This window comes from Coregonus clupeaformis, chromosome 15 (genome assembly GCF_020615455.1).
Source record: "Coregonus clupeaformis isolate EN_2021a chromosome 15, ASM2061545v1, whole genome shotgun sequence".
NCBI classification, from domain to species: Eukaryota; Metazoa; Chordata; class Actinopteri; order Salmoniformes; family Salmonidae; genus Coregonus; species Coregonus clupeaformis.
This window is the reverse complement of record NC_059206.1, coordinates 30292124-30317032: the sequence shown is the minus strand read 5'-3', so window position 1 is coordinate 30317032 and position 24909 is coordinate 30292124. Positions and strand designations below refer to the sequence as shown.

General features: G+C 46.2%; 1 protein-coding gene across 2 annotated transcripts in view; it reads right to left on the bottom strand.

The window, feature by feature from the left end:
- The window catches only part of LOC121582628 (phosphatidylserine decarboxylase proenzyme, mitochondrial), a 34596-nt gene extending 20375 nt beyond the window's left edge, over positions 1–14221 (bottom strand). Inside the window, exons 1-3 of one of the 2 annotated variants that reach the window (XM_041898568.2) lie at positions 14118–14221; positions 13427–13497; positions 12252–12406 (exon numbers count right to left, since the gene is read on the bottom strand). In XM_041898568.2, coding sequence (XP_041754502.1) covers positions 12252–12406; positions 13427–13497; positions 14118–14182 — 291 coding nt within the window. In that variant the 5' untranslated portion in view covers positions 14183–14221. Of the gene's footprint in view, positions 1–5634; positions 5775–12251; positions 12407–13426; positions 13498–14117 lie in introns of those variants that run through there. The other variant, XM_041898567.2, reaches the window with a different exon arrangement.
- Between the last annotated feature and the right edge of the window lie 10688 nt (positions 14222–24909).

Genomic DNA, 24909 nt, shown 5'->3' with positions numbered 1-24909 from the left:
GCGCAAACTGGCTCTAACCAGAAAAGAAAGAGTGGGAGGCCCCGGTGCACAACTGAGCAAGAGGACAAATACATTAGTGTCTAGTTTGAGAAACAGACACCTCACAGGTCCTCAACTGGCAGCTTCATTAAATAGTACCCGCAAAACACCAGTCTCAACATCAACAGTGAAGAGGCGACTCCGGGATGCTGACCTTCTAGGTAGAGTTGCAAAGAAAAAGCCATATCTCAGACTGGCCAATAAAAAGAAAAGATTAAGATGGGCAAAAGAACACAGACACCGGACAGAGGAAGATTGGAAAAAAGTGTTATGGACAGACGAATCGAAGTTTGAGGTGTTCGGATCACAAAAAAGAACATTTGTGAGACGCAGACCAAATGAAAAGATGCTGGAGGAGTGCTTGAAGCCATCTGTCAAGCATGGTGGAGGCAATGTGATGGTCTGGGGGTGCTTTGGTGGTGGTAAAGCGGGAAATTTGTACAGGGTAAAAGGGATCTTGAAGAAGGAAGACTATCACTCCATTTTGCAACACCATGCCATATCCTGTGGACAGCGCTTGATTGGAGCCAATTTCCTCCTACAACAGGACAATGACCCAAAGCACAGCTCCAAACTATGCAAGAACTATTTAGGGAAGAAGCAGTCAGCTGGTATTCTGTCTATAATGGAGTGGCCAGCACAGTCACCGGATCTCAACCCTATTGAGCTGTTGTGGGAGCAGCTTGACCGTATGGTACGTAAGAAGTGCCCATCAAGCCAATACAACTTGTGGGAGGTGCTTCAGGAAGCATGGGGTGAAATCTCGTCAGATTACATCAACAAATTGACAACTAGAATGCCAAAGGTCTGTATAGGCAGCAGGTAGCTTAGTGGGTAAGAGCGTTGTGCCAGTAACCGAAAGGTCGCTGGTTCTAATCCCCGAGCCGACTAGGTGAAAAATCTGTCGATGTGCCCTTAAGCAAGGCACTTAACCCTAATTGCTCCTGTAAGTCGCTCTGGATAAGAGCGTCTGCTAAATGACTAAAATGTAAAATGTAATGTAAATGTCTGCAAGGCTGTAATTGCTGCAAATGGAGGATTCTTTGTCGAAAGCAAAGTTTAAAGGACACAATTATTTCAATTAAAAATCATTATTTCTAACCTTGTCAATGACTATATTTCCTATGCATTTAGCTATATTTCCTATTCAAACTCATTTCATGTATGTTTTCATGGAAAACAAGGACATTTCTAGGTGACCCCAAACTTCTGAACGGTAGTGTGTGTGATATACAGTGGGGAAAAAAAGTATTTAGTCAGCCACCAATTGTGCAAGTTCTCCCACTTAAAAAGATGAGAGAGTCCTGTAATTTTCATCATAGGTACACGTCAACTATGACAGACAAAATGAGGAAAAAAAATCCAGAAAATCACATTGTAGGATTTTTAATGAATTTATTGGCATATGATGGTGGAAAATAAGTATTTGGCCAGTAACAAAAGTTTCTCAATACTTTGTTATATACCCTTTGTTGGCAATGACACAGGTCAAACGTTTTCTGTAAGTCTTCACAAGGTTTTCACACACTGTTGTTGGTATTTTGGCCCATTCCTCCATGCAGATCTCCTCTAGAGCAGTGATGTTTTGGGGCTGTCGCTGGGCAACACAGACTTTCAACTCCCTACAAAGATTTTCTATGGGGTTGAGATCTGGAGACTGGCTAGGCCACTCCAGGACCTTGAAATGCTTCTTACGAAGCCACTCCTTCGTTGCCCGGGCGGTGTGTTTGGGATCATTGTCATGCTGAAAGACCCAGCCACGTTTCATCTTCAATGCCCTTGCTGATGGAAGGAGGGTTTCACTCAATATCTCACGATACATGGCCCCATTCATTCTTTCCTTTACACGGATCAGTCGTCCTGGTCCCTTTGCAGAAAAACAGCCCCAAAGCATGATGTTTCCAACCCCATGCTTCACAGTAGGTATGGTGTTCTTTGGATGCAACTCAGCATTCTTTGTCCTCCAAACATGACGAGTTGAGTTTTTACCAAAAAGTTATATTTTGGTTTCATCTGACCATATAACATTCTCCCAATCCTCTTCTGGATCATCCAAATGCACTTCAGACGGGCCTGGACATGTACTGGCTTAAGCAGGGGTATACGTCTTGCACTGCAGGATTTGAGTCCCTGGCGGCGTAGTGTGTTACTGATGGTTGGCTTTGTTACTTTGGTCCCAGCTCTCTGCAGGTCATTCACTAGGTCCCCCGTGTGGTTCTGGGATTTTTGCTCACCGTTCTTGTGATCATTTTGACCCCACGGGGTGAGATCTTGCGTGGAGCCCCAGATCGAGGGAGATTATCAGTGGTCATATATGTCTTCCATTTCCTAATAATTGCTCCCACAGTTGATTTCTTCAAACCAAGCTGCTTACCTATTGCAGATTCAGTCTTCCCAGCCTGGTGCAGGTCTACAATTTTGTTTTTGGTGTCCTTTGACAGCTCTTTGGTCTTGGCCATTGTGAAGTTTGGAGTGTGACTGTTTGAGGTTGTGGACAGGTGTCTTTTATACTGATAACAAGTTCAAACAGGTGCCATTAATACAGGTAACGAGTGGAGGACAGAGGAGCCTCTTAAAGAAGAAGTTACAGATCTGTGAGAGCCAGAAATCTTGCTTGTTTGTAGGTGACCAAATACTTATTTTCCACCATAATTTGCAAATAAATTCATAAAAAATCCTACAATGGGATTTTCTGGATTTTTTTTTCTCAATTTGTCTGTCATAGTTGACGTGTACCTATGATGAAAATTACAGGCCTCTCTCATCTTTTTAAGTGGGAGAACATGCACAATTGGTGGCTGACTAAATACTTTTTTTCCCCACTGTATATATATATATATCTGGAAAAATTAAGAGACCACTGCAAATTTCTCTTAAATCAGCATCTCTACATGTATGACAGCCATTCCATTCCAGTGTCTGTTGAATTCCAACACAGGCACACCTCATTCTACTGAATTAGGTACTGATTAGGTGATTACCTGAACCAAATCTTATTTAACGAGGAAAAGTATAAAAACCACTGCTGTGGTCATCACTATCCTCAAGGCCACAGGGCCAGACGGATTTCCAGGACATGTACTCCGAGCATGCGCTGACCAACTGGCAAGTGTCTTCACTGACATTTTCAACCTCTGCCTGTCTGAGTCTGTAATACCAACATGTTTCAAGCAGACCACCATAGTCCCTGTGCCCAAGAACACTAAGGTAACCTGCCTAAATGAAAGTGCTTTGAAAGGCTGGTCATGGCTCACATCAACACCATTATCCAAGAAACCCTAGACCCACTAATTTGCATACCACCCTAACAGATCCACAGATGATGAAATCTATTGCGCTCCACACTGCCCTTCCACACCTTGACAAAAGGAACACCTATGTGAGAATGCTATTAATTGACTACAGCTCAGCATTCAACACCATAGTGCCCTCAAAGCTCATCACTAAGCTAAGGACTCTGGGACTAAACACCTCCCTCCGCAACTGGATCCTGGACTTCCTGACGGGCCGCCCCCAGGTGGTAAGGGTAGGTCACAACACATCCGCCACGCTGATCCACAACAAGGGGGCCCCTCAGGGGTGCATGCTCAGTCCCCTCCTGTACTCCCTGTTCACTCATGACTGCATGGCCAGGCACGACTCCAACACCATCATTAAGTTTGCCGATGACACAACAGTGGTAGGCCTGATCACCAACAATGACGAGACAGCCTATAGGGAGGAGGTCAGAGACCTGGCCGTGTGGTGCCAGGACAACAACCTCTCCCTCAACGTGATCAAGACAAAAGGAGATTATTGTGGACTACAGGAAAAATAAGAGGACCGGGCATGCCCCCATTCTCATCGACGGGGCTGTAGTGGAGCAGGTTGAGAGCTTCAAGTTCCTTGGTGTCCACATCACCAACAAACTAACATGGTCCAAGCACACCAGGACAGCCGTGAAGAGGGCACGTCAAAACCTATTCCACCTAAGGAGACTGATGATTTGGCATGGGTCCTCAGATCCTCAAAAAGGGTCTACAGCTACACCATCGAGAGCATCCTGACTGGTTGCGTCACTGCCTGGTATGGCAACTGCTCGGCCTCCGACCGCAAGGCACTACAGAGGGTTGTGCGTACAGCCCAGTACATCACTGGGGCCAAGCTTCCTGCCATCCAGGACCTCTATACCAGGCGATATCAGAGGAAGGCCCTAAAAATTGTCAAAGACTCCAGCCACCCTAGTCATAGACTGTTCTCTCTGCTACCGCACGGCAAGCGGTACCGGAGCACCAAATCTAGGTCCAAGAGGCTTCTAAACAGCTTCTACCCCCAAGCCATAAGACACCTGAACATCTAATCAAATGGCTACCCAGACTATTTGCATTGCCCCCGGTACCCCCTGTATATAGCCTCGCTATTGTTATTTTGCCGCTGCTCTTTAATTATTATTATTATTTTGGTATTCTTTCTTAAAACTGCATTGTTGGTTAAGGGCTTGTAAGCATTTCACTGTAAGGTCTACATCTGTTGTACTCCGCGCATTTGACAAAACATTTGATTCATTTGAATGAGCTAGCTTGCTGCTGCTGGTGATTTTCCCAGCTTGACATTCCTCGGCATGGTGCAGTGCTCGTGGCTCAAGCGGAGAGTGGCAACTGGCATAGCAGCAGCTTTGCTATGGAAAGGGAAAGGGACTATCGGCAAAGCCGATCGTCAACGGCCGATACACTAGCAAAGGCCAATAATCGGCCCTTTATATTGACATAGGCTAAGCAGATGGAAATAACCACAATTAGCCTATTTCAACATATTTCTATGTAAATATTCAAATGTATCTAACCACATTTATCCATACTACATGCAAATGTAAAATATGTTACACAAATACACAATACCACTGTCTTTACAGACAGATTTAGCAGTTCCTCTTTGGGTAGAGAGTGAGACAGAAAGGGAATGCTCCTAACCCTAATTTCCCTGTAGCTGGCTCAGAATGCTGTATTCCTTTGGCTTGTCGGAGGGAAAAGTGAGGGCCCTTGTCCAGCCGGCTCATTACCATTCCATTCGCATCTCAGCCCAGATTCACCCGGAGAAGAACCCAGGCCATTGTTAGGAGGCCATGTGCATGTGGGTCTTTGAGAAGCCAAATGAGACTTGTGAAGTGTGAGCCTAACTCTCTGACAAGCGTGTGTCCCCACAGTAGTGCTGAGCAATAAGTGCTTTTTGAGGTTGGTTCAGTATAATCACAGTTTTCAATGCTGTAACACTATTGATGGTAGTGATTGGCCATTACTGCATATCACTTATTAATAAATCATCCTTTATTCACATTACTTTAATAAAATATTTCAGTTCGGGATATTACTTTTTTTTTGATTACTTAATATTTTATTTATAGTCACCATATCATCTCTGCTCAGGCTGTAGCAGCCAGCCATCTCTGTGCTCCCCAAAGAGTCATCCTTCAGGCTAGTAGGCTAACCATAGCTGACTAGCTGCGTTCTGTCTGACAAAATCACTATTTCAGTAGTTTTTCAAAGTAGATCAGGCATACTTTTAACACTGCTAAATAACAACTATCAATCAATTACATGTACTGTCGGATAGAAATACCTAAGCAACCGCTCTTTATTCCCCTCGTGTCTCTCTCTCGCTCTTCCTCTCCATGTCTGTCTGCCGGCCCCACAGGCTTGCCCGGAAAGAACCAAATGAGAACAGGCACAATGGATTCTGGTCATTGTAGTTAATTACCAACTTTTCTGCACTTAATTATGAGGAGTTTGGACAACAAGTCTCAGAGACAAATCTCTCTAGAGAAACGGCACAAATGGTGCATTCAGCGCACAAAAAACTAAAAAACTAAATGGAATTCAAATAATTGTCAATTAATTCTTAAAAAACCAAGATGTCTTTAAAAAACTAAAATAAACCAACATTTGGGTTAATCGCTCAGCACTTGTCCACAGTCAGTGTGCATGGGTGTTCACAGTCACTGTGTGAAGTTGAGATGCCATGATGACAATCCTGACCTTGACAGTGACCAGGGGACCTTGCCAAGTCACTTTCTGATAGTTGCATGTTGTACTGGACAGTTCACAGGGGATGCGACCGAAAGTCCACCACGTTGGCGGTTCCATGTTTATTTACAATATAGCGAGATAAAAACTAACCCAATCCCCCAAACTAGCCAATGAGCTTCCATTTCCTCTGTGACAAAACCTCACCCCACACTCAATTCATTGTAAAGCCCTATTGAGCAAGTCTGCATACCAGGCCCCTAAAGGGTACACTTCACAATACGCAATAATTTATTACAGTCCTGCCGAATAAATATTCACCCTTTTGTAGCTAAAGCAAATAAGCCCACCAAACTGTCAGTGTACATAAGATCAGCTCCTTTACATACTGATGTGCAACAGTTTAAAGGGATGTTTTGTCAAGTACAGTTTTGTCAAAAGCAAGTCTCTCTGGCTCACAGTAGTAAAACAGTATAGAAGAGACTGAACAAAAGCACTGATTCTACAGAGAGGGAAGGAGGATCTAAATGTCCTCATATTAAAAGGAATGGCATATGATACATTTTGGCAGGGTTGGGGGAGATTCCATTTATTTTCTGTAGGCTATTTGGTTAATGCACGTACATAAAATGAAGAGAAGACAATTTGAAGTGATGCCTTCTGTGCATTGTCATACTGTCCCCTGTGGTGTCTGTAAAATTACATAATTATGTGCGAGTGGCACAAGTCCTAGACCAGGGGTCCCAATCACATTCAGCTGTGGGACGATTTTTCCATGAGCAGATGGTCGGAACATAGTTGTAAATCATTTGTACACTGCAAATCGACTGCAAGAAACCCAAACAGATATAGTATGAGAAAAACAGAATCCTTTCAAACCTTGGTATATATGATCACATATGCCCAGTGCTTCACTTGTACTGAAATAGGATCCGGTACTCATTTTGGGTGCCGGTACGGTTTATATTTTAGGTGCAGGAGCTTCACAATACTTTTGAGCTAATATTCTATAAGAGGAACAGGAGCTCAAGCAGTAGAACATTTGAGGTGTCGGTACTCCGCTCCGGTGAGCTCCTGCCCAAGTCAAGCACTGAATATGCCCCTATTTATGCGTGGGAATACTTCGGAACAGATTTCATAAATTAAAATCACTTCGAGCTCATTTCCTGGTGATATTACAATCATGTCCAAGAATTAAAATTATTAATTAGTTGCGTTTTTTTTATATACTTATTTTTTGCTCAGAAAGCTTGGGGGGCCCGGGCCTCACGAGTGGCGAAGTGGTCTAAGGCACTGCATCGCAGTGCTAGCTGTGCCACTAGAGATCCTGGTTCGAGTCTAGGCTCTGTCGCAGCCGGCCGCGACCGGGAGACCCATGGGGCGGAGCACAATTGGCCCAGCGTCGTCCAGGTTAGGGGAGGGTTTGGCTGGCAAGGATGTTCTTGTCCCATCGCGCACTAGCGACTCCAGTGGCGGGCGCTGTGCACGCTGACACGGTCGCCAGGTGTACGGTGTTTCCTCCAACACATTGGTGCGGCTGGCTTCCGGAGGATGCACGGCTCTCGACCTTCGCCTCTCCCGTGTCTGTACGGGACAAGACTGTAACTACCAATTAGATACCACGAAATTGGGGAGAAAAAGGGGTAAAAACAGTGCGACCATTTTAGTCGCATATGCGCCTAAATATTTTGCTGTGCGACCTGGAACTTTTTATTTAGGAGCATCAGTGATTTGAGAGTCTTTGACTTGGTCTTACAGTATCTAACATGTATGGTAAGATGATTACACTACAGAAAGGGAGGGGAAAAGTCACAGAAAAACAGGCTTATGCTTAGTCCATCTGATCGGTCTGATCTGATTTTATGGTTGCTGGTTATCTGCAATGACATCACCTATTTTGACACTTGGCTGTCTCCCATGTTAAATAGCCTAAACAAACAATAGGCTACGTGGAGCTTGTTGTGCTTACTCCCATGACACACCAACATGGGGCCTGTTGTGATTACTACTATGACACTAACACTATGGACACTTAAAGACCACGGTGACCCTCCTCACTCTTCACTATTGCAACAGTAAAATCCCACAGAATGAGCCTCAGTATCACTTCTGGATTAGGTTTGCTAATCGAGCTGTTCCGAACCAGTTTGATTAGGTCAACAACTTGTAAGGCATTAGAGACAAAGTGACAGACAAAATTTGCCTAGTTCTGCACTCAAAGACAGAACGTACCACTAAAACTGACGAAGTCAACATATCTGGCATAAATCAAAGCTATGATGTACGGAAGCCCAGAGAGAACAGATGAATAAAAATATATATATTCCGTTATGTCGAGCACACGACAGATGTGCTCTAAACAAAGGTCTTACATCTTTGTAGAGTCTTACTGCCTCTGATGCACTATGACACTGCTGTCAATCTATCAATACGTCCACTCCTATTTATAGAGTTTCTTGTGATCGACCAAATAACTTTTGTTATGTCGTGATCATGAGATAAATAAGTTGTGATCGACATAACGAGGGAATACATTTTTTTTTGTCCTCTCTGGACTTCCGTAATGATGCAGTTGACGTGATCTCAACTAACAATATTTTGCCTAGAGCTCGACTGATAAAATCGGTTGAACGATATAAAAATCGGCCGATATTAGCCTTTCACAGATATACTTGTATCAGTCTTTATTTCACAGATAAAGCGCCGATATTATGTACGTAGAATGAACAAATATGTCTGCTTATTTACAGTCATTTATTTTTATTTTTCAATGGTTGCCTGAAGAGGTGTGAGATGCTCATTGAACATAATTCAGCCCTAAGTCACGACATGAGAGAGAGTAGGCATGGTAGTTTGACGACGAGTAGCTTGCCACAGCCAGTGACAGCGTATTTAAATATTAAATAATCAAAAGTACACTTCACCAAGCAAGCAGCCCCGGTCCTCATCACACTCTCACTTAGTTAACGTTAGCTGGCCAGCAATGTGGTTAGGCGCTATCTAGCCAGCAAGGTAGTTAGCCAGCTAGCTAGCAAGAGATCTGTGCTACTTGTGCGAACACTGGACTGGCGCCAAAGTGAACACAACAATAACACTTACTGTCTGGGCCTATTAGGGGCTTCTTTAGTTAGTTTTCCGAAGTATGCCATCTGCAAAAAGCAAGACAGTTGGCACAGATCTATCATTCAGGCCATGTGCTTGCATTCATGATGAGATAAGATTGTTAGCCAGCTAGCTAAATTAGAACGTGTGTGACTAAAACCAGTGCGGCAAGCATTTTCTTGCATGAATGTTTTCAGTCATCTGCGCATTGAAATATAAAACTGTGTATTTTGCATTATGGTTTAAGTAAGAAAACATTGTCGTAATGAACAACTAGCCTGTGCTTGTCACATAAGGGTCATAACAAGCTCTCATTGCAAGGTTGCCAAGGTTCTTTACATGACCTTTGACTGATGTAAAGCACTTGTGAATCTATATAGTTGATTTTTGGTGATGATCAAATAAACCACAAATAAAATTCTTAAATAATGTTAATTTTAATATTTAGTTAAAGATTCACTATGCAGAAATCACACCGCTATTTTCTGGTTGCTACAATTCTAATAGTTTCCCTAATTTCAGTTTGTGACAAAACAAGCAAGTACAGTTTAGAGAATCATTGTACCATTTAATCCACTGTGAAATATATTTTTCATAACCCAAAAAATATTGTATTTTCAGCTGTTATACAAAACCAAAAGTAAAATATGCAAAAACTAAACTTAAGAACGGGAAGCATAGAAATAGCACACATAGAACAGATATACCGCTTCTTAGACTTGTTTTCAATGAGAATGACAGATCTATAAGTCACATTTCTATGCGAATTTGGTCAGGTAGTCCAAAAATTTACATATTGCAGCTTTAAGAAATCATCATTTAGAATATCTGAAACATTTGGAGCACAATGTGTAAAAACTGTCTGTTTTTCAATCTACATCTAAAAAAAAACCCGATATATCGGCAGATATACCGGTAATCGGTGTCTTTTGCATCCATAAAATTGGTATCAGACCCAAAATCTCATATCGTCCGAGCTTTCATTTTTGCCTACATAGTGCATTCGGAAAGTATTCAGACCCCTTGACTTTTTCCACATTTTGTTATGTTACAGCCTTATTCTAAAACAGATTAAATAGTTTTTTCCTTCCTCATCAATCTACACACAATACCCCATAATGACAAACCAAAACAGGATTAGACATTTTTGCAAATATATTAAAAACAGAAATATAACATTTACATAAGTATTCAGACCCTTTACTCAGTACTTTGTTGAAGCAACTTTGGCAGCAATTACAGCTTAGAGTCTTCTTGGGTATGACGCTACAAGCTTGGCACACCTGTATTTGGGGAGTTTCTCCCATTCTTCTCTCAGATCCTCTCAAGCTGTCAGGTTGGATGGGGAGTGTCGCTGCGCAGTTATTTTCAGGTCTCTCCAGAGATGTTCGATCAAATCAAATTTAATTTGCCACATGTGCTGAATACAACAGGTGTAGACATTACCGTGAAATGCTTACTTACAGCCCTTAACCAACAATGCATTTATTTTCAAGTCTGGGCCACTCAAGGACATTCAGAGACTTGTCCCGAAGCCACTCCTGCGTTGTCTTGGCTGTGTCCTTAGGGTCATTGTCCTGTTGGAAGGTGAACCTTCGCCCCAGTCTGAGGTCCTGAGCGCTCTGGAGCAGGTTTTCATCAAGGATCTCTCTGTACTTTGCTCCGTTCATCTTTGCCTCGATCCTGACTAGTCTCCCAGTCCCTGCCGCTGAAAAACATCCCCACAACCTGATGCTGCCACCACCATGCTTCACCGTAGGGATGGTGCCAGGTTTCCTCCAGACGTGACGCTTGACATTCAGGACAAAGAGTTCAATCTTGGTTTCATCAGACCAGAGAATCTTGTTTCTCATGTTCTGAGAGTCCTTTAGGCAAACTCCAAGCTTGTTGTCATGTGCCTTTTACTGAGGAGTGGCTTCCGTCTGGCCACTACGATAAAAGCGTGATTGGTGGAGTGCTGCAGAGATGGTTGTCCTTCTGGAAGGTTCTCCCATGTCCACAGAGGAACTCTGGAGCTCTGTCAGAGTGACCATTGGGTTCTTAGTCACCTCCCTGACCAAAGCCCTTCTCCCCCGATTGCTCAGTTTGGCCAGGCGATCAGCTCTAGGAAGAGTCTTGCTGGTTCCAAACTTCTTCCATTTAAGAATGATGGAGGCCACTTTGTTCTTGGGGACCTTCAATGCTGCAGACATTTTTTGGTACCCTTCCCCAGATCTGTGCATCGACAAACTCCTGTCTCTACAGACAATTCCTTCGACCTCATGGCTTGGTTTTTTGCTCTGATAAGCACTGTCAACTGTGGGACCTTATATTGACAGGTGTGTGCCTTTCTAAATCATGTCCAATCAATTGAATTTAGCACAGGTGGACTCCAATCAAATTGTAGAAACATCTCAAGGATGATCAATGGAAACAGGATGCACTGGAGCTCAATTTCAAGTCTCATAGCAAAGGGCCTGAACACTTATGTAAATAAGGTATTCGTTTTTATATACATTTGCAAAAATTTATAAAAACCTGTTTTCACTTTTTCATTATGTGGTATTGTGTGTAGATTGATGAGGGGAAACAATTATTAAATCCATTTTAGAATAAGGCTGTAATGTAACCAAATGTGGAAAAAGGGGTCTGAATACATTATGGCGACACCCCAAAATATTCTCAGAGAACCTACAAAATACTGACATTGCATAACAGAGCAACAGAACACAGACAATGCCAGCAAGCAGGAAGAAAAGAAAGAAAGAGCAGCATGAAGGAAGGACACAAATGGACAGAGTCCGACGGACAAACACACACACCAGCTCAATCACACACATCCTTTGAGTCTTAGCTCTGTACACACTTCTCAGCATCCAGAGATATCAAATTGAGGTTGAGTTTGTCTTACATGGAGGGACTGAAAAATCATACCGGGTGTGGATTTTCCTTGCTGACAAGAAGCCATTCGATTAGGCTATTCAAGTTCAAACAGTAAACAGTGGGTTGAACTAGTGTTGACAGCAAGCATAAGAATACCTGTGATATTGTTCTCCACGATACCCATCCTGGTACCTGGGACCATGACCAGGTCCAAAGATACAGTAGATTGACACCAGAAGTTCTCCCTACCTGGGTTTCATTGGCGATGCGTGGAGGCACCTCAATACCGATCTTTGTTAGCTCCCGGTCCTTGTAGCGGCCGTACTGGTCGTATCCCATGTAGCCTCCACCGGTGGCGATGAGGAGGGGAAAGGGCCTGATGCGAGCCTGAAGGCCTAGAGAGGCTGCATTGAACCACCATCGCCATGCACCATGCATATACACAAGGTTAATAGTAGGAACAGTTACGGCACTTTCCATAAGAAGTCTTGCATAAATATATTTTTTATCATAATTCTTATTGTAGCTAAATGTGCACTTCACGGTATTGTAAATAAACCATAGAACAGGGTAGACTAATTACTGAGTTGAGACAACAGCCTAGGCTACTAGCTGGATAGTGTGATATCGTTTTGACTCACATCAAATTATGTAATTATTTGTGTCTGTGAAAGTTCACCATGTAAGTTTTTACTGATAATGTACTGGCTAGAATGAGAGAAGCCCTAATATAAACAATTAACAGACCAGTGTTTGGCAAACCCACAGCCAAGGGTAGTTGTGCCAAACGTAAAATATCTAGGCCTAACAATTTATGTCTCGATGCTTGCATCAATGCACAATTCTTTCAAACACTGAAACCATTGTGGTGTAATCAGTGGTATAGTAGAGGGTACATGTTTATCCACCTTTTTTATTTTGCGCGAGCATTTACCCACCTATTTTTTAACCACTACATCACTGCGTGTAATCCATTAGTGCACAACTTAAGACTCCAACATTGTTATAAAATACAAAAATATATGGCTTTGTCATAAGAATACTATAGCAACTGATGATTTATACACCTACTAAGGCCATTGGAATGTTCAGTAAATTGGTACTACAATTTCCACCTCACTGTCTCTGAATTTGTTACATTGGTGTCAGAGGTGAGATGGCGCCCCTGTGAGGCCATTGGAGGAATGCACTAGTAGGGGTCTGAAGGTGTTTTAAAGAGTTTGTAAGCGATACAGGATGGTAGAAAGCAGTAATGCCACTTTACTTTTGGTTAACGCACTACCACTGAGTATGTTCATCTTATTAGCACAGAGACTAATGGGAATGTAGTCTAAGAGTTTTAGACAGCCCCAGTCACCATGTTGGTTGTAAATGCCTGGGTCTTGTCAGGGACTATTGTGTGAGGATGTCAGTGTGAAACTCACCACTGGAAAATGAACGCCATGGCCCCTGCTGAGACTGTCTGGCTCTTTGTACTCTGAAGAGGAGCCAGCCACTGCAGGCAGACAGAAGAAGCACACTCTAGTTATATATTTCAATAACTATCCCAATACCATATTAAGACATCCGACCTAAAATAAATATAATTAAGCAATAAGGCCCGAGGAGGTGTGGTATGGCCAATATACCATGGCTAAGTGCTGTTCTTACGCAAGACGCAACGCGGAGTGCCTGGATACATCTATTAGCCGTGGTATATTGGCCACCAGTGCAAATTTTTGCGCCAAATTTACTTTAATATTTTTCCTGCCAGCATGGTGGCCCAACCACTAAACTGTGAGTGGCATTGTCACTGACAAATTGACAGAGACAACAATGCAGAATCATAACATAGTAGGTGGGGTTGTAAACAACCCAATATTGCTGACTCGTAGTAACGTTAGATATCAAATGCTTTTGACACGAGTGACAAGACATTCGCGTCATGATAAGAGCTAGTTAGCTAGCTGGCTAATGTTAGCTGTAAGTACCTTTGAAATGAGCAAACCGGGGTTCATTTTCTCCCAACAACAAAATTATATTATGCCTCTTCCAATGGTGTGTAGCCACCATGCATAGGAATAGCAACGTAATTCGGCAAATAGACGAACTTTCACAAGGAAACTACAACATTACCTGCCAATTCTCCTCGCTGTCAATGTCAGCTGATTACAGCACACCTTTCCTAAGGACGCTGCCATCTTGTGAGTGTGTAGAACGCTCGTGTATACAACCAATCAGAACTCGGTATTGAGGAAAGCTTCTTCGCAAAACGAATATTAATCCTAGCTGAAGGTCTTTGTTGCCACCTAATGGATTGGGATACTATAACACTGTGTCTGACAGTGACAAAGAGTATGGCAAAGATTTGTATACCTAACCCAAGATATACCACAGCCTGTCGTTTCCAATGGGAGCAAATTAATCACAGTAAGGAGGTGGGCAGAGCCAAGCACGAGCTAGCACGAGTCTATTGGCATGTTCTAGCATTATTTGCATATTTCCGTTAGGGAACGCCTACTCTGTGAAGTGCGCGTGTGCAATAACTCAATTCGCCCTTGTACTCGTTCTAAACAACGCAATTTTTGGAAACTTTGACAAAGGGTAAAGTCTACCAAACTTAGTCCACTCTACTTGCAACATATTTTAGTTTTCGAAACAGAAACCTGTATTCAGATCAAATGTTTCATAGATGAGTAAATTAGCAGAACGTCGGCCAAAATCCATCTCGCTCTATCTTCTCCCACTGCCGGCCATTCCCGGATAAATGTATTGTCTGTGAGTATGGGGTTGTGACGAGATCTACCATTGAAATACCGCGAGAGTATTCCGTTGCTATGGCGATAGCATCCTAGAGTTAGGTTAATTTAGTTAACTAGCTAGCTAGCTAGCTAGAGTCGCTCGGCGATGGTAGAAAATATAATTTTAACCATAGACTGGTTTGCTCATTCATCTGTGATGACAGTATTCATAATGTGGTGACCTGACTAGATCATAAAAGAACAACTGTCCAGACAGAGGATTGAGTTTACGAATGGACGGTTTATTAAACCAACTTTACACAGGCTACTGTTTGGCCGTAGCCCACGCCAAATAAATGAAAGATAACCCACAAGCCAATCGTGACCTTCTCTTGTGAAGCCCAGACGTAAAAAAGAGAGAGAACAAAGGCTAAACCTGGTCTTAACTTCCAATGCTCCATCCCCCTGCCCAACCCCCCTCCACGCCACTCCGCCAACCGCCAGGATGCCCGGCATCAGAACATTCCAGGCATTCCCGTGATTGGCAGATAGCAGGTTGATTGACATGTCGGACCCCGCGAACACTGGGTACTGGTAGGTACAACACAACCATCTACTAGCCTAACACATAACACACAGCTGTCTGTGCGGGTCGCTACACAGCCCCCCACCACAAAGTCCCTCGTCCCCGAGGGAACAAACAAAAGTCTCTGAAGCGACCCGGAGGTCTCCTTTGCCTGCGTGGCTGTGATGGCCGCAGAGTGCCCCTCTGGGAACCAGGGGATGAAGGCAAGGACATGGGGGACAAGGAAGCGGGGAACGGGTAGTACAGTCCGTGGCTCTGGGGAACCACGCGGTGACACAGGGGGAGTGGGCTGTCTGGAGCCTTGTCTGCGGCACCTGGGGGTGGGTGCCTGGAGAATGTCATTGCCAGAGAGGGGAATTGTGGGGGTTCCTGGGGTTTGGGGAGAAGAGGCCCCTCTATATGGGGCTAACCTGTCCCGGTGCAGTGTCACCTTTCTCCCCCTGGGAGGAAGCTGCACCCGGTAAACAACCTCCCCTACCCTCTCCAGGACACTGCAGGGTCCCACCCAGTGACTGTCCAACTTGGGGCATCTGCCTTTTTTCCTTAGCGGGCTGTAGACCCAGACCAGCTCCCCAGCCACAAAGTGCCTTCCCCGGGTGTGCACGTCATAGTTCCTCTTCTGCCTCACACCTGCATTCAGCAGCTGCTCTCTCTGGCGAAGGTGTGGGCTGTCTCCAGGCGGTCCTGGAGTCTCCGGGCATACTCCGGCCCCGGGGAAACATGAGGGCTATCCAGGGGCCGACCAAACGCCATCTCCGCAGGGGTACGGATCTCTCTCCCCAGCATGAGGAGGGCAGGCGTGCAGGAGGTGGTGTCTTGGACAGCGGAGCGGCATGCCATGAGGACCATAGGCAGGTGCTTGTCCCAGTCACGCTGGTGTTTGGAAGAGACGATGGCCAGCTGCTGTCCAAGCGTTTTGTTGAAGCGCTCCACAAGGCCATCACTTTGAGGATGGAGGGGAGTAGTGCGGGTCTTGTGCATACCCAGCCTCTCACACATGGTGGCGAACACACGGGACTCAAAGTTTCTGCCTTGGTCGCTGTGGATGGACTCTGCAGCTCCAAACCTGCTGAACATCCCCGCTGTCAGTGCGTCGACGATGGTCTCTGCCTCCTGGTCAGGCAGAGCATAGGCCTCGGGCCATTTTGTGAAATAGTCCATGGCCGTGAGCACCCAGCGGTTTCCACTGTCTGTGGTGGGGAACGGCCCAACTACATCCACTCCCACCCTCTCCATGGGAGCCCCCACTGGGAACTGTTGGAGCTGAGCATGAGAGCGGCCTGGGGGCCCTTTCTCGCTGTGCAGTTGTCACAGCGGCGGCAAAAGTCTTCCACATCCCTCTTGTGCTGCCCCCAGTAAAAGCCCTGACGGAGGCGGCGCAGTGTTTTTGTGACCCCAAAGTGTCCAGTCCCCACCCCCCCATGAGTACTCTGGAGCACAGCCTCCCGCAATGCTTTTGGGACCACCACCTGCCACCTCTCCTCCCCCGTAGCTGACTCCTTCCATGCCCGCTGTAACACGCCATCAGCCAGCCGCAGTCGCTCAAACTTTGACCACAACCCTTTGGTCGCGAGTGAGAGCGCTGTCACCTCTTCCCATGGTGGCCTCACCTGCGCCTCTACCCACTGTAGCACTGGCTGTAGGTCTGTGTCCCGTCCCTGCTGCTGCCCCCATTCAGCCACGTCGACAGTCTGCAGCTCACAGCAGACAGGCCCGCTCGCCCGACACACTGTGGCACAGACCCCCTCCTCTGCACACAGCTCTCTCTCCCGTCCCTCTCTCCGTTCACAGTGGCGGCAGCCGTCTGCAGTACAGGGCCGACGGGACATGGCGTGAGGCTCCTCCAACCAGCGTGCCACCTGCCCCTCTGGCTCTCTGAAAGACATGAGCCACTGGAGAGCAGAGTGGTCAGTCCTTACAGTAAAGGGCAGACCACCCAGGTAGTACTTGAAGTGTTTGACGGAAGCCACAACAGCCAAGAGCTCCCGCCGGGTGACACAGTAGCGGCGCTTATGTTTGTCAAATGTTTTGCTGAAGTACGCCACCGCTCTCTCCCCCTCTGGCCCCACCTGGGCCAGCACCCCACCCATGCCCACATTGCTCGCGTCTGTGTCCAGGATAAAGGGCAATGTGAGGTCAGGGGGGGCGAGCACGGGGGCCTCGATCAGTGCACGTTTGAGGGTGTTGAACGCCTCCTCACACTCCACTGTCCAAGTGAAAGCCTTGTCCTTCGGCAGCAGGCGGTTCAGTGGAGCAGCAACGCTGAGAAGCCCCGTACAAACCTCCTGTAGTACGAGGCCAGGCCCAGGAAGCTCTTCAGCTGACGCTGGTCGGTGGGGTGGGCCAGTCTCTGACAGCCGCTACCTTGTCCTCCATGGTGCTGATCCCCTCCTTCCCCACTCGGTGGCCCAAGAAGGACACCTCTCTCCTCATGAAGTGGCACTTCTCAGGGTGGAGCTTCAGACCTGCGGCAGCCACCCTCTCCAGCACACACCGTAGCGCCCCAGGGCTGACTGGAAGGAGCTGCCATGGGCCAGGATGTCATCGAGGTATACCAGACACTGCTGTCGGGGGATGCCATCCAGCACCCTGTCCATCAAACGCTCAAAAGTAGCTGGAGCGTTGCACAGGCCAAAGCACAGGACCTTGAACTGCCAGTGTCCTCTGTTAGTGGAGAACGCAGTTTTGGCTCTGGCCTCTGGGGAGAGGGGCACCTGCCAGTAGCCACTGCGGAGGTCTAGTGAGGAGAACCAGGAGGACCCCCTAACCAGGTCCAGCGACTCATCGATACGTGGTATGGAGTATGAGTCCTTCCTGGTTACCTCATTCAGCCGCCTGTAGTCCGCACAGAACCTCAGCTTGCCCCCCTTCTTCGGAACCATGACGACTGGCGCCGCCCAGGGGCTGTCTGAGGGCTCAATGAAGTCTGCCCGCTGCATCTCCAACACAGCCTTGTCTGCCGCCTCCTGGCGTGCCAGCGGGATACGGCGGGGACGCATCTTGATAGGTCGAGCATCACCTGTGTCGATCTCATGCTGCACCAGATGAGTCTGACCCACCTCTTCCTCACTCAGCGCAAAGCTGTCTCTGAATTCAAACAGCAACTGCCTCAACCGTTCCTGCTGCTCGGGGTCAAGACCAACACAGTTCCTCCCCCATATCTCCCTCACTGCAGACAGTGTCCTCTCCCCTCCCATCTGGGGTAGCTGGGCTGGGGGGGCGCGGCCCGGGCTCACAGAGGACTGTGTCGTGGAGGTAGCTGGGGGAATGTAACGCAACGCCGTAGGTGACTGGGGGGGGCTGGGGAAAAGTCACACCCAGATGTGGGGGGAGGGGGCAGCCATGAGTCTCTGCTGCTTTAACTGTTGGAGTAAAGGGTTTGTTGGGTTGAGTGAATGTGACATTAGGGGGCCATGGTGACCTCCGGCCCTCCCTGGAAGCTCAGTGTGCCCCTATTTAGGTCTAACTGGCAGCCTGTGCTCCTAAGAAAGTCCAACCCCAGGATACAAGGGTCCTGCACAGCCGCCACCCACACAGGATGACGCACAGTCCTGCCCCCTACTGTCAGAGTCATTATTCCCTTCCCTTTCATGGGTGCCAGCTCACCTGTGACTGTGCGGAGCTGCACAGTTGTAGGCTCACACTGAGTCCAACCTGGCACAATATCTGGCCTCACCAGGGTTACTGTGGACCCAGTGTCCACCAGGGCGGAGCAGGGCACCCCCTCCACAGTGACAGGGACATGACAAAAGTCCCCAACACAGGTCCGGCCCACCACAACAACAGGCTCCATCCGCTTGCCCTCGTCTGCTTCTGGGGGAAGTGGAGCCTTGCTTCCCCGTCTGTGCCGGTGGGCTCCTCCCTGAAGAAGATGGTGGTTGGGATAGAAAGCCAGGGGTCCGCACTACCCGGTCTATGCGGACCCCGAGCCGCTTCCCCTGAGCTCTGGGGGACATGGGGCAATCTCGGCGCAGATGGCCTGGCTGGCCACAACCCCAGCAGACCCTGGGACCAGGGCGTGTGTTTCGTGCCGCCTGTAGCGACACAGCACGAATGAGTTCTGTCATTTCAGCCACCCATGCAGGCTTTTCCGGCTCCGGGCTGCTCTGCCCCCCAGCTCGCACAGAGGGTCTGTCTCCCTGCACCCCCACCAAAGCCCCAGCTGAAGCCCCAGCCCACACCAGCTCCCTCTCCAAAGCCATCTCCAAGGCTACCTGCAATGACTCAGGATGAGCCAGCTGGGTCTGTATGCGCAGCTCCGTAGGAGAGAGCGCCTGTATGAACTGGTCCCGTGCTAGCTCGCTCTGCACGGAGGGGGGCATGTGAGCATATGCCCGCCGAGAGAGGCTCTCAATGTCATTAGCTAGCACCCGTAGAGGCTCTCCAGGCTGCCTGCGTCTATTACTCAGTTCGGAGCGCAGTAGCCCGGGCTGAACACACTGTCCATAGCGCCTCCTCAGTGCTCCCACTAAAGCACCATAATCCCGTCTGTCCTCGGGGCTAATCAATATCAAACAGGCCAGAGCTTCATCCGTGAGGCATAAAGCCAACTGCAGTGCCCTATCTTCATCCGACCACCCCCTAAAATGAGCTAACAGTTCAAACTGAGCATGAAAAGCTTCCCAATCCGCCTTACCGGAATACTTCGGGGTCTTAACGGATACGGACGCAGCCGGAACTGGGCGCCGCCATGTTTGTTTACATCCTGAGCCCCAGATTCTCGTCCCGCCGTGCCGACGTCACCCTTCGGTCCGCCCACCAGAATCCGCGCAAACACAGTCGACGAAGCACTCATGCCCGCTTCAGCCGCCATCACTCTAACGTCCTCCCTCAAGCGGCCTCTGGGCTCCGATGCCCAGGCGATCTCCTCAGCCAGAACCCCCGACGTCCATGCACACGCACCTCCTTGGCCATAATCGTCCCCTACCTCCACCTTCACTTTCGGATTCCCTCGAAGCATCTTCAACCCCCGTTCTCACCTACGGTAGCTAGCCACAGAAGTCAGCTAGCTAGCTGGCTAACTTTTATCAACGTTTTTACTTCTGACACCAATGTGGTGACCTGACTAGATCATAAAATAACAACTGTCCAGACAGAGGATTGAGTTTACGAATGGACGGTTTATTAAACCAACTTTACACAGGCTACTGTTTGGCCGTAGCCCACGCCAAATAAATGAAAGATAACCCACAAGCCAATCGTGACCTTCTCTTGTGAAGCCCAGACGTAAAAAAGAGAGAGAACAAAGGCTAAACCTGGTCTTAACTTCCAATGCTCCATCCCCCTGCCCAACCCCCCTCCACGCCACTCCGCCAACCGCCAGGATGCCCGGCATCAGAACATTCCAGGCATTCCCGTGATTGGCAGATAGCAGGTTGATTGACATGTCGGACCCCGCGAACACTGGGTACTGGTAGGTACAACACAACCATCTACTAGCCTAACACATAACACACAGCTGTCTGTGCGGGTCGCTACAATAAGGATGTCACAGTGACATGCCAATTAGCCAACGTCACTGTCTTCGGGAAGCACGACAAGAAGCCAAGCTGGTGCGAAGGACGGTATTGCATTGGTGTTGTACTTGTATGGACGTGCTTACCTACATTAAGTGCTTCTACTGGGCAGCTGTATTCACGGTTTCGCCGGTGGTAGCTAACGTGGCCAATTTTTTCCCTGCCATGATTTTATTTCAAGTAGGATAGTACCAGCCTACACAATACATAAATAACAATCTAGATCTGGGTTTCCCAAACATTTATGCTTGGGCCACCCTTCCAGCATTGGTGAACATCCCGCGCCCACCATGCGGGCACGCGCCTCGTCTATGGGCACACAAGCGCTATTAATGACACAAACTGTTCACACCCCTCGTTGGTGGAGAATTGTGCAGATTTAAAGCATATTTCCTGCAATTCTACACATTTTGTCATGGGGTGCAAAGAAAATGATGCCGTTTTAAAGCAAATTTTCTTACGATACTATAAATTGAGCCATGTCTAATGTGTATTCATGTGATATTTGAGTGACTAAAAAATTACAACAATATACAGTGGGGAAAAATTATTTTGTCAGCCACCAATTGTGCAAGTTCTCCCACTTCAAAAGATGAGAGAGGCCTGTAATTTTCATCATAGGTACACGTCAACTATGACAGACAAAATCCAGAAAATCACATTGTAGGATTTTTAATGAATTTATTTGCAAATTATGGTGGAAAATAAGTATTTGGTCAATAACAAAAGTTTCTCAATACTTTGTTATATACCCTTTGTTGGCAATGACACAGGTCAAACGTTTTCTGTAAGTCTTCACACACTGTTGCTGGTATTTTGGCCCATTCCTCCATGCAGATCTCCTCTAGAGTAATGATGTTTTGGGGCTGTCGCTGGGCAACACGGACTTTCAACTCCCTCCAAAGATTTTCTATGGGGTTGAGATCTGGAGACTGTCTAGGCCACTCCAGGACCTTGAAATGCTTCTTACGAAGCCACTCCTTCGTTGCCCGGGCGGTGTGTTTGGGATCATTGTCATGCTGAAAGACCCAGCCACGTTTCATCTTCAATGCCCTTGCTGATGGAAGGAGGTTTTCACTCAAAATCTCACGATACATGGCCCCATTCATTCTTTCCTTTACACAGATCAGTCGTCCTGGTCCCTTTGCAGAAAAACAGCCCCAAAGCATGATGTTTCCACCCTCATGCTTCACAGTAGGTATGGTGTTCTTTGGATGCAACTCAGCATTCTTTGTCCTCCAAACACGACGAGTTGAGTTTTTACCAAAAAGTTCTATTTTGGTTTCATCTGACATTCTCCCAATCCTCTTCTGGATCATCCAAATGCACTCTAGCAAACTTAAGACGGGCCTGGACATGTACTGGCTTAAGCAGGGGGACACGTCTGGCACTGCAGGATTTGAGTCCCTGGCGGCGTAGTGTGTTACTGATGGTAGGCTTTGTTACTTTGGTCCCAGCTCTCTGCAGGTCATTCACTAGGTCCCCCCGTGTGGTTCTGGGATTTTTGCTCACCGTTCTTGTGATCATTTTGACCCCACAGGGTGAGATCTTCCGTGGAGCCCCAGATCGAGGGAGATTATCAGTGGTCTTGTATGTCTTCCATTTCTTAATAATTGCTCCCACAGTTGATTTCTTCAAACCAAGCTGCTTACCTATTGCAGATTCAGTCTTCCCAGCCTGGTGCAGGTCTACAATTTTGTTTCTGGTGTCCTTTGACAGCTCTTTGGTCTTCGCCATAGTGGAGTTTGGAGTGTGACTGTTTGAGGTTGTGGACAGGTGTCTTTTATACTGATAACAAGTTCAAACAGGTGCCATTAATACAGGTAACGAGTGGAGGACAGAGGAGCCTCTTAAAGAAGAAGTTACAGGTCTGTGAGAGCCAGAAATCTTGCTTGTTTGTAGGTGACCAAATACTTATTTTCCACCATAATTTGCAAATAAATTCATAAAAAATCCTACAATGTGATTTTCTGGATTTTTTTTCCTCAATTTGTCTGTCATAGTTGACGTGTACCTATGATGTAGATGGGGCAAAAAACAACAACTAAATAACAAAATGTTGGCTGACATGGGCTAGTTCATCTAGACATTTCTGACAAGTTATAAATAGCTCTCTAAGGCATGCAATGACTAACATGACGAGAGGAACTGATGATGCACTACCCAATTTCGAAATTGTACCTACTATTACAACTTTCAAGAGTAAGTTTAAAGCCGAACTGAGTTCCCCAAAAAATCATTGTAAAAAAATATATGTTTTTATAGATGAGCATCGGTGGGACAAATTATCTTTGGATATTAAAGGGATACACTCCAAAATGACATTGGTTTCCTTACCCTGTAAGAAGTATATGGACAAGGTATGACAGCAAACCATGATTTGGTTTAGTTTACCTAGCCATTGCTTAAAATGCTAACTTTGTGTCACAAATCCAATACAAGTCAATGGTACCTATATTAGCATTTTTACACCTCCAAATCACGCGTCCAAATCATCTGAGTAACTTCATTGAGTTACACAATACATTTTTTTATACTTTTGGACAGCTTGGACATGAAGCGCGAACATGCTAATATATACTGAACAAAAATAGAAATGCAACATGTAAAGTTTTGGTCCCATGTTTCATGAGCTGAAATAAAAGATCCCAGAAATGTAATTGTATTATTTCTCTAAACTTTTGTGCACAAATTGGTTTACATCCCTGTTGGTGAGCATTTTTCCTTTACCAAGATAATCCATCCATCTGACAGGTGTGGCATATTAAGAAGCTGATTAAACAGCATGATCATTACACAGGTGCACCTTGTGCTGGGGACAATAAGGCCACTCTAAAATGTACAGTTGTTTCACAAGACAATGCCACAGATGTCTCAAGTTGAGGGAGCATGCAATTGGCATGTTGACTGCAGGAATGTCCACCAGAGATGTTGCCAGAGAATTGAATGTTCATTTCTCTACCATAAACCGCCTCCAACGTCATTTTAGATAATTTGCCAGTACGTCCAACCGGCCTCACAACCTCAGACCACGTGTAACCACGCCAGCCCGGGACCTCCATATCCGGCTTCTTCACCTGCGGGATCATCTGAGACCCGCCACCCGGACAGCTGATGAAACTGAGGAGTCTTTCTGTCTGTAATAAAGCCCTTTTGTGCTGAAAAACTCATTTTGACCATCCATGGCTACGCCCCTGCCCATTCGTGTGAAATCCATAGATTAGGGCCTAATGAATTAATTTCAATTGACTGATTTCCTTATATGAATTGTAACTCAGTACAATTGTTGAAATTGTTGTGTTTATATTTTTGTTCAGTATAGGTACCATTGACATTGGATTTGTGCCACACATGCTTAAACTGAGTTACAAATTGAAACAGTGGCCAGGTAAACAAAACCAAAGCATGGATTGCTGTCATACCTTGTCAATAGACTTTTTACCATACATGGTGAAATGGTCTCAGTCTCAAATTACACAAATACAAATGTCAACACTATTTTATTCATAATATATATTACAATTAAAATGACAATGATTGACAATACTAACCTTTAGTGTTGGTCTGTGAGATGCATGTCCACGGTAAGTGTCCATCACTTTTAACACAGGATGAAATAAGGAATAGGATTTTTTTTTTTTTTTACCGAATATAAAAAGTTACATTTTGAGACATGGGGGATCCCAAAGTGTGTCACTTTTTCCACTACACACCAGTGTAAACTAAAGAATCCGGTTACAGTCAAATTAAAGAAGAAAAATATATTTCACATCACTCACCAATAACTTTGTCACATTTTTCTACCATTCAGTCTCCGGCCTCAAGAGCAGAGGTCAGAGTGAGGAAGAGAAGGGGCACTAGAACACTTCACAGGGTCTGGCTCTTTGGGGGGTTATTAAGTGCAGACTTCTGCCACACCAGAAAAACTACTGGCAAATAGGTCCAGGGCAGTGGAGGAGTATATAAACAAAGATTGCAATCCGCATGAAGGCTCTCTTAGAAAGTAACCATACACTTAAAAAAAGACAAGAGAAAATGAATGACGAAAAGAAAAAACCCTCCAGAAAACATTTTTATAATGGCAG